Source organism: Olea europaea, chromosome 11 (assembly GCF_002742605.1).
Source record: "Olea europaea var. sylvestris chromosome 11, O_europaea_v1, whole genome shotgun sequence".
Taxonomy (NCBI): domain Eukaryota; kingdom Viridiplantae; phylum Streptophyta; class Magnoliopsida; order Lamiales; family Oleaceae; genus Olea; species Olea europaea.
In genome coordinates this window covers 12,720,725-12,731,544 of record NC_036247.1, presented here as the reverse complement: position 1 = coordinate 12,731,544, position 10,820 = coordinate 12,720,725, and the positions used below count along the sequence as shown (strand labels likewise).

At 35.2% G+C, this 10,820-nt stretch overlaps 1 protein-coding gene across 1 annotated transcript in view; it reads right to left on the bottom strand.

Moving 5' to 3' along the window:
• LOC111403421 (1-acyl-sn-glycerol-3-phosphate acyltransferase 2-like) overlaps window positions 1–4,679 on the bottom strand; it is an 11,584-nt gene extending 6,905 nt beyond the window's left edge. The window contains exons 1-5 of the mRNA XM_023031923.1: window positions 4,544–4,679; window positions 2,955–3,077; window positions 2,030–2,069; window positions 1,842–1,915; window positions 1,348–1,407 (exon numbers count right to left, since the gene is read on the bottom strand). Coding sequence (XP_022887691.1) covers window positions 1,348–1,407; window positions 1,842–1,915; window positions 2,030–2,069; window positions 2,955–3,077; window positions 4,544–4,621 — 375 coding nt within the window. The 5' untranslated portion in view covers window positions 4,622–4,679. The remainder of the gene's footprint in view (window positions 1–1,347; window positions 1,408–1,841; window positions 1,916–2,029; window positions 2,070–2,954; window positions 3,078–4,543) is intronic.
• Window positions 4,680–10,820: the final 6,141 nt, after the last annotated feature.

Below are 10,820 nucleotides of genomic sequence, written 5' to 3'. Positions count from 1 at the left end.
GTATCTTCTCAATTACTCGAGTGTCGTTCAACTTTTCTCCATTCCTTTTTAATTGATTCACAATAGCTAATACTCTAGAGAAGTAATCAGAAATTGATTCCGATTCTTTCATATGTAAAGCTTCAAACTCACCTCGAAGTGTTTGAAGTCGAACCTTTTTCACCTTCTCAACTCCTTTGTGGGAGTTTTGCAAGATCTCCCATGCTTCCTTACTTGTAGTAGCACAAGCTACTTTCTCGAACATGCCTTCATCTAAGGCTTGATAGATGAGGGTGAGCGCCTTCTTGTCCTTCTTCCTTGCATCCTTCAAACTATCCCTTTGTGCTTGGGATAGAGCAACCTCGTCTTGTGGCTCCGTGTAGCCTTTCTCTACGATCTCCCATGCATCTTGCGACCCGAGCAATGCTTTCATCCTTATACTCCAATTGTCGTAGTTATCCTTGTTGAGTTGGGGGACTTGAAAAGGAATCATCCCACTTGCCATTTTTCACAAGAACCTTGGGGCTCTGATACCAGTTTATTGGAGGAAAGATGGGTTTACTAACTTGGATTAGTTAAGGTTTTTAAGAGGACAACACTAATAGGAAGAAGGAAGTGAAAAAGGGAACTTGTATTTCTCAAATTCAAAACTTTACACACTTTTTGGCTTGTTACAAAATGGAGGGACTACCCCTTTATATAGTGTTTACAAGAAGATTCTAGTCCACACATTTTCTAGAGACACCTAAACCACATATCAAGATATTTTCTTAGAATTCTCTAGATATTCTTTATAAAACTACATATCTTACTTAGATATTTATATAGATTGTTCTAGATAATGCTTCTAGAAATGCTATGCATGTTGGGCCTTTTAATTGATTTGGGCCTATAAGCAAAATTCTTAAGCCCATATTATTTAGTCCAAAAATCAAGTTTACTACTCAACATATGTCCCTTGATGAACACGAAAGACTTGTCTTGTAGGAAATATCAACAACGGACTAATTAAGGGTATGTTACTCAACGGGAAATCTTTCTATGCTTTATGATAAATTTCCCCTTATTAGTTCATATTACCATTATTTGATTTTACTTTTCTGCTTTGATTGGCAGCGTGGTAGGTAAAAGTACAAATGAGGGCAGGAAAAAGCTTTAGGCTAATAGGTACAAAAACAAGAAATAAAACATATTCTTTTCAACACTTCATTTAATTTGAAGCGATCTGTTCTGAAACTTTTGTGACCAACTATGGTCACATTGGTCTATCTCCCCCTATTCTTCAAAATATCACGAATTATCAATAAATTAAGGAAGTTTCAGTTCCAAAATAAGATTAAACAGCTAGCATGATATAAGGAAACTCACAGGTAGAAATAATGCTGATTTCTTTATTATAGCTAGGGCGCTGCCAAGGCAACCTGCACGCTGTCAAAAGAAAAACATGCAATTCCACTCATGAGAAGGGGGGGAAAAAAGCAACCCAATACATGAACTGTGTATACTAAATTTCCTTATAATGAAAATAACGCATGTATTCATGATGCTGCTGCTTGTGTATTGACAATCATAACTAACATACTACGTGCCTCCTATTTGAAGAGATCATTTCGGTATAGAGGCTAATGTAAATTTCTGAAACATGAGCCTTTTATTAAAAAAAAAAATCCAGATACATACGGCAAAAAGTGGGCAGGGGTGAAGGTGCTGTTGAGAACCTTTAAAGAGGATTCTTAACTTTTATTCAGAAATCCAAGCAAATCAAATTATTTCTCTAGATAGTTTCAGGAAAATTTTCAATCGGAAGCACTGTGAAAATCTAAAAATCACTGAAAAGTATTTTAATTCAAACAGGTAAAAACCTGAGCTAAGACCCATCCAACAAGCCAGTCAATGTCACTTTTGTGGTTACAAATGAGAAGCGCATGTTCTTTACCTGAAATTTTCACAAATTCAAATTAGTGCAGTAAAGCAGTTCTTTCTAGATCTAAATGTAACAGACTTATTAGAAGAATTGCACATATGCACAGGGTAAGGTTAAATTTCTTACCCATTAATTCAAAAGTTTCAAGATCTGTGTATAGCTCAACCTGTTCAACAGTAAACATAAAACCAGCAAGATAATTATGTATCACTTTTTTTTTATCTTCATTCATGGTACTTTAACACCTGTAAAACTTTATTCAAGTCCTTCATACATGAACAAACATTATATTAACAAATACTTTCTTCACACAATCATTTTTTGATAGACAATCCACTTATGCAATTGAAATAGGTTTGGAATCCACTTAAGCACACAAGTGGTGCCTCGATTTACTTAGCAACAAAATCAACTTCTCGCAAGAATTTAGATCATGTAATGAATCAAGCCAATATAATGAATTTAGTGGTTTCTGCATTTGGAAGTCGAGTTATCCCAAGACAAACAACTTATGGAAACAATAATATGACTAAAAGCTTACTGAGATGTCAAGACTTAATTTTCAAGTTTCTGTATTTAACGCTGAAACTAAAATTTATAAAGTACTATGGAAAAATACTTGGATAACAGCTCAGTTTGACATCCAAAATTTAGCTACATGCAATTTCAGATTAATTAATTGAACATCTTACCTTGACATTTTTAAAAATTTATACCAGAAGAGGTGTAGGAAAACATATGAACATTTAGGAAGATAAAATTGGTGCAATATGAATGCCTAAATATTTAAATTCTGAACATTAAACATCAAAATTTGACAGGGCAAATACCCAGACCATACTTGAATCCAAAAAGAAGTCTACTTCTTGTGAACTTTGTACAGATAAAACTTGAATAGGATCTGGCAAACTAATTTTTCCTATTGTTGCAAAAGACACTTGATGCAATTCCTTAATTATGAGAAGCTATTTCCTTAAGAAGGATCATGACTTTTAGGACGTGTAACAACAAATTAGAATGAATGGAGAACATTAGAATAGTTTTTAAAAACCTTGATGTTTGCCCACCAATCGAAAAGCCAAATGACCTCCAACCACAGTAGTTCTGTGACTTCTTTGTTGATCCTTCTGTAAGTGTTCTTTGAGATAGGGCGAACAAGGACAAGGAGAAGTGCCTGAAAAGGTAATGTAAGATACAAAATTTGTAGAAAAGTATCCAATCAAGGACATGGATTTCGTCCTGCAATGATCATATCCTCTAACAACTATTATAAATGTCTTTCTCATCATAGTTTTATGGAAGTGGATTTATATATTTTTACAATCACTATGTGGCTAAAACCATCTGTCAAAAGGCATTTGGAAACAAGAAATAATAAAACTTGAAGAATGGGATAGAAATAGGAAAAACATGATCTGCAGAACCTAGAAATTGACATCATTGTAAAGGCGTAATCCCTAACCTAGAAGCTGCACCAACCTCCTTCATAAGAAATCTTATGTAATTGCCCAGGCCATTAACATCAGTCTATGTTAATTCATTTAAATCCCCCAAAATAAAGCTACAGGTGAATTTGCATTCTAGTGGTGTTCAAAATGGCACCCGACAAACTCTCTAGATCGAAAGGGCACTTGTCACAGCAGACCTTGAAACCGACGATCCATGAATAAGAACCTAAAGCTTACTTTCTCTCTTACAGAGATGCAGTATCATATTGGGTGCTTAAATTCTACTTGACATGGTTCCAGTGGAACTTATAAGGGTTTGAATTCCACATTGGAAGTATGGACTTCCTTTGCGTGGTTTATAGGTTTGGACTCTCCAATTATGGCTCTTCCAAGCTATAACATTATCGTCAAAGCAAGCATCGCGTCTCGAGACCCTGGTTGGTGAATGGACGCCAGCCCCATGTGGCATCGGGGTCCGAAGCGTGGTGGTTTGTCATGGTTCTGGTGGAACTTATAGGAGTTTGAATTCCACGTCAAAAATATGGGCTTCCTTTGCTTGGACTCTCCAACTTCAATGGCTAGCTTTTGAGATATGACTCTCCCAACTTCACACTAAACAACACCCCTTCAGCCCATCCAACCCCATCAGGGCCCAACATCAAATGCCTTTATCGGTTGATCATTTTCATCATTCACACTGATCGCAGCAAATTGTTTTCGTTAAACCAGATTATAAACCTGAATATTATTGCTTAAACTGCACTGCCCCATTTCTTCCCTGTTAAACCAGATATGGCTGCGGCTTCAATACAACATTTACATGTCAATAGTAATTATCACGAGGCTATCTATTATTTAAGAGAAATTTATGAATCAACGATTAATTATTTATTTTTAGTGTATTCATACCCAAGTTTAAGGTGTATATGTATTACAAGATGAAGATCCATAATAAAGCATCATGTCAAAATAGCATTCACAAGCTAGCAAAATCAATGATTCTATAACGTGCACAAAGAAACCAGGAACCATTGATGAAACGTAGAAATAAACAAATCCCAGCACACAGATTCCTTGATCTCATTACACATTGATCGAACACAACATGCTTGATAAGATTCCCAAAAAAAAAAAAAAAAAAAGAAACTGATTACTTTGAGACAGGGAGAAATGAAATGGGTTGTGAATGTACCTGAATGGAGTTGACAATGAGGCCAGATAGAAGGAAGAGTAGACCTAATGGCAGAACTACCACAGCTGCGATCGCCATTGCTGACACAATTCAGCTTCAGATTTTTGTTTTGTTTTTCTATTGTGGAGGGGGAGACAGAGAGAATCGGAGTGGGCTGTATTAACCGTTTAAATAATAATGAAATGATTCGTTGAGAATTCTAACTGAAAAAAAACTAACGTGCGCCTTATTGCTTTTTACATTTTATTTTTATATTTTTTCCTTCTCCTTTATTTTAACCTCCTCAACAAGAAATTTTACCCCCGTTTTTGTCCCCCATTTTTTAAAATTAAAATGAGTGAAACAGTATTTTTGTGAAAAATGAGCGGTTGAAAAAGAAGAAAAAATTTCAATTTACGTATAATATTATTTTATAAAAAATTGTGTGATTGAAAATAAAATAAAAAATAATGAAATTTAATTTAATGTGAACCAAACGGATTATCCGAGAAAGGTACAACGATGTGTTAAAATGATTCAAATCTAGTCATTATGTTTGATACAGCATTTTCAAACTTCTAAACCAGCGCTGTTTTTGTATGCATTTCATAGCATTCATAGTTTATATTTATTTTATCGATATATTTTATAACATCTATAACTTATAATCCATAAAAGGTTTTAACAACATAAGATTAATTTTATTTTTTATTTGATGAATAATTTCTCTTGTTCTAATGAGAAAATCTTAAAAGATGCATTTGATATATTGTATTTAAAAAGTCTTGAGTTAGTTTGGTGAAACTTTCTATAATTTATTTATAATCAGTCAAATTAATTTTATTTATACATTTTGTGAATTACTCATTTTCATTTATCTATAGTGTAAATCAATTATAAATCACTCCAGGCAAAAATAATCTTTGAGTAGGAGTAATCCATCGAGCAACTTACAAAAATACCAGTAAAATTAATAAAAAGAGATATTTATTACTCAAAAAAGTGACCAAGAATTTTAAAAATAAAAATAGTGATAAAAAATATAAAAAAAAAGTGAAAATTTCAAAAAAAAAAAAATGGCAAATATTCAAAAAAAAAAGTGACAAATATTCAAAAATAAAAAAAGTGTTAACACTCAAAAAAGTTACAAAACACCAATTAAAACATTGAAATCAGTACAATAAAGTGACTAAACTATTTATTAAATATAACTTAACATTTGCTTTAAACCAACATTTTTTAGGAATTATTCCTATAAAAAGAAAAAAGAAAGTGATACACTAAAAAATGACAAAATAATAAGTGACAAACACTAAAAAAAGTTACTTTAGGAATGCAAAATGTCATGATTTAAAAACCATCCTTGTTTGCTTATCAATCCTTTATATCCATCTATCTTTGCCTCTTCAAATGAATCCTTATCTTTGTCTAAAAATAGATACACAAATTTGAAAAAAAAAAAAAAGTGAGAAAATAAAGAAAAAAGTGACAAACATTAAATAATAAGTGACAAACAATCGAAGAACAAAAAAAGAGTGGCACAGGTTAAAAAAGTTAACAAATTCCAAAAAGAAAAAAAAATGACAAACACTAAAAAACATTCACTAGTACTCGAGACAGTTGAAAGCATGATTTTAATCAACAAGTCGAATACTAAACCAGATATTATAAGGGAAAAAAAACCGTTAGACAAACAAAAAGAAAATGGAAAAATAATTTCATTCTCCTTTCTCTTCTGCCCTACGCCACCACGCCATCTCCCTTTCTACCACCAACACCTGCTTGTCCCACTTTTTGCCACCACCGTCCCGATTTCCCCATCGCTACCACCCTTGTACATGCTCAGCACATTCTAATGGAAATGTGAGGACGTATAATAATATAAAAGGAAATAGAATAAGATTATGTTTTCAATTGAAGCAGAGTAATCTTGATTGTAGCATTACAGAGCAAACACAAAAAGAGCACTATTCCAAATTGAACTTAAACTTGCAATTGCATTATACATATATTGATAAAATTCATTTCTAAAACAAAGCATGTATTTATCTACATGTATAGTTGGAAGACATCCTTTTGGTTAAAACTCAAAATTGAATAGAAAGTTCATACACCATGAAATATGATATTTCAGTATTAATTGCAAAAGAAATTCTGGTTGGCAATTAGGCCACATGTCAAACACCTATCTCCAAAGCACCTAACTATTATCTTGCTGTGCAAAACTCATCTTTGACATCGGATTCATGCGAGAGAATGGCATTTACAGTGAATGAGCCGCAGTCTTGTTGTTGCAAAGGGTTATTTCATCCAAGGAGTTGGCCAAAAGAAGATTTTGACTAGATGATAGGGTTGGGACTGGGCTAGGACCCGAAGCTACGACTCGATTGCTAATTGGAGTTGGCCGACGATGGCTTGTGGGTTGTTGATACTGACCCACTCCAACTTTTCTGGCTTCAAATTCTAATCATCATCTTCAATAACCTATAATATAATTTCGATTGTTAAAATATTTACTGATAGCTAGTGACCTACTTCAGCATGGGTGTGTGTACAGGAATTGTCCTATTACTTCTTCACCATTCTGGGACCATAATTTACTGTTGTAATTTACTATTTCTTCACGTGTTCATCACATTTTTTTATTCTAGTTCACTGACTCTGTACTTGTATAAAAGAACAGCCATTGTGCTTTATATAAATGATTTCGTCTTCTTCATTTCTTTTGAGTTCTCAATTCTGTTTTTATTTTCAACTTGGTATCAGAGCCTCAATGGCTAACACCAGATCTGATGATAATGCAGAATCAACTCAGCTAACTTCTAATACACTGGTGCCTCCAATGTTGGGAGGAAATCAGATGCCATCATTTGGGATAAGCCTGACCCAAGTTCCACCAGTGAAACTTGACAAAAATAATTTTCTGTTGTGGAAGAACATGGTGATGCCAATCATCAAAGGACATAATCTAGAAGGTTTCATCACAGGAACCGAAAGCTGTCTAGCAGAGTTCCTAGCAACACAATCTACTGGCTTAACTGAAGTTACAGTTGAAATGGCTCCTAATGCTGAATATGGAAAGTCGATGTCTACTGATCAACTATTGATGGGTTGGCTGTATTCGTCAATGACACCTGAAATTGCAATGAGAGTAATGGGATCGTCTAACTCCTGCAATCTTTGGAATGCTATTTAGGAGAGCTTTGGAGCCATGAACAAATCAAGGGTAATCTTCCTCATCAGTGAACTACAAAGGACTAGAAAGGGAGCAATGAGTGTTGATCAATATCTCAACACAATCAAGCAACTAGCAGACAACCTTGAAATTGCTGGTAAGATCATTCCTCACAGTGATCTTGTTACTCAAGTGCTAGCTGGATTGGATGAAGAGTATACCCCTATAGTAGTTCAAATTAACAGCAGAGAGTCCATCTCTTGGCATGAATTGCAGTCTGTGCTCATGACTTATAAGAGCAGAATTGAACACCTTAGTACTCTGAAAAATGGTCTGGCTTCAGTTAACTTACGAGAAGCCTCAGTAAATTTCATTCACAGTTCAAATACTAATAGAGGAAGAAAGTTTAACTATGGTGGAAGAAGTAACAACTACAGGGGAGGGAGAAATAGAAGTAGAGAAGGCAGACAGTTTGCAAGTAAAGGGCCATGCCAAATTTATGGGATGAACAACCATTCAGCAGCAAGATGCTTTAACCGTTATGATGAGAGGTATATGGGCACTAAGCCTGATCACCATTATCAAAATAACTCCTCAGAACCATCTGCTCTTATAGCCTCTTCCACGACTGTTGCAGATCCAGCTTGGTTTGCAGATTCAGGTGCCAGCAATCATGTCACTACTAACAAGGGAAATCTGATTGAGCCACATGAGTATGGTGGTAAGGAAAGTCTGGTTGTTGGTAATGGTAACAAACTTCACATCTCTCACATTGGCACAAATCACTTGAGCACACAGAACAACAACTCCTTGGTTCTTAGTAATGTTTTGCTTGTACCTTCCATCAAGAAGAATTTGTTAAGTGTCTCACAATTAACATCTGATAATGCTGTATTTATGGAATTTCATTCTAATTTTTGTACTGTTAAGGACAAAGAGACGAAGGAGGTGCTGCTGAAAGGGAAGATTAAGGATGGGCTGTATCAGATTGAACTCCCAGATCAAGTAAATAGGTTCCCCTCAAATAAGTCAAACTCTTCAGTTTTTGTTGTTCAGTCTAGAAGTGCCACAGAGTACGAGTCTAAATTGAAATTGTGGCACATGAGGCTTGGACATCCTTCAAAACCTGTGATGTCTCAAGTGCTTAGATTTTGTAATGAAAAACTTGATGTCAATGAAGCTAATCACTTTTGTGATGCCTGTCAACTTGGCAAAGCACATTCCTTGCCTTTTAAACTTTCTACCTCACATGCATCAACCCCTCTTGACTTGATTCACACGGATGTTTGGGGTCCTGCACCTTTACAGTCAACCTCTGGTTTTAAGTATTACATTCTATTCATAGATGACCACAGTAGGTACACATGTATATACCCTATGAAAAAAATCTGAAGCTTTGAACTCATTTATTCAATTCAAAAATCTTGTTGAAAACAAGTTTAATAGAAAAATTAAAGCACTTCAATCAGATTGGGGAGGTGAGTTCAGGACATTTACTGAATTAACTCAACAATCAGGGATTGATATGCGACTTTCCTGTCCTCATACCTCAGCCCAAAATGGTAGAGCTGAAAGAAAACATCAACACATTACAGAAACTGGCTTAACTCTTCTTGCTCAAGCAAGCATGCCCTTGCATTATTGGTGGGAGTCATTTCACACAGTCACTTACCTCATTAACAAATTACCTACACCAGTTCTTCAAATGAAATCACCTTGTCAAGTTCTAAATAATGAGCAAACAGACTACAAGTCACTTAAAGTGTTTGGTTGTGCTTCTTTTCCCTGTCTAAGACCTTACCAGGATCATAGGTTCAGTTTCCATTCTACAAAATGTGTATTCCTTGGTTTCAATAATTCACATAAAGGTTACAAGTGTCTTAGTTCAACTGGTCGAGTATACGTGTCCAGACACGTTGTCTTCAATGAAAAGCAATTTCCATTTCAGTCAGGTTTTCTCAACAAAAGTAGTAACTCACAAAAACCTGAAACTATTGTTCAATGTTTACCATTTGATATCCCTCTTAACCATGATTCAACGTATTCATCTGATACAACTCATACTGATGCAACTCAACTAGCAACACCTCACAGTCCAGATCCACCAGAAGTGCTTGAAAAGTTACTTGAAGTAAATGAGAATGATAATTCAGAAACTAGAAATGAACACGGTCAAAGGGAAATTCAAGGGGGCACTATTACTGTTGAGGCAGAGCAAACTGAATTGAATGTTGAACAAAATCAAGGAGAGGCAGAACTGAATAGACAGAATGTTGAGCATCCTATGGAAGTAAAGCTGGAATTTTTAAACCAAAAGTGTACATCACTCGTTGCAAAGAATACAGAATGGATTCAAGCAAGACTGAACCTAATGATGTCCTTGAAGCCTTGTCCAACAATAACTGGAGAGGAGCTATGGAGGATGAGTACAGAGCCCTGATAAGGAACAAAACTTGGAAATTGGTACCACCTGTGGGAAATCAGAAGATGATAGGAAACAAATGGATATTCAGACTTAAACGTGACATTGAAGGCAAAGTCTTAAAGTATAAAGCAAGGCTTGTTGCTAAGGGGTTCCTACAAACTTCAGGTGTTGATTTCCATGAAACCTTTAGTCTAGTAATTAAGGCTTCCACTCTAAGAATAATTTTGTCACTTGCTGTCTCAAAGGGTTGGAGTGTTAGACAAGTTGATATTAACAACGCCTTCTTGAATGGAAGGCTAAATGAGGTAGTGTTTATGAAACAGCCTGAAGGTTTCATTGATAAAGCCAATCCAACCTTTGTATGCAGACTTGAAAAGGCTCTTTATGGACTCAAACAAGCCCCTAGAGCATGGTATGAAAGCTTAAAAGGAACACTTTTAGATTGGAAGTTTACCAGCTCCAAAGCAGATAACTCCTTGTTCTTTTATATGAATCAGACGCAAGTAATCTTCTGCTTGGTGTATGTCGATGATATAGTGATCACTGGAAATGATCACAAAGTGCTGCAAGGCTTCATTGACAAACTAAACACACGGTTCGCACTAAAGGACATGGGTGAACTGCACCAGTTTTTAGGAATTGAAGTAAGGAGGTTTAAATCAGGAATGCGTCTCACTCAGATTAAGTACATAAAAGAA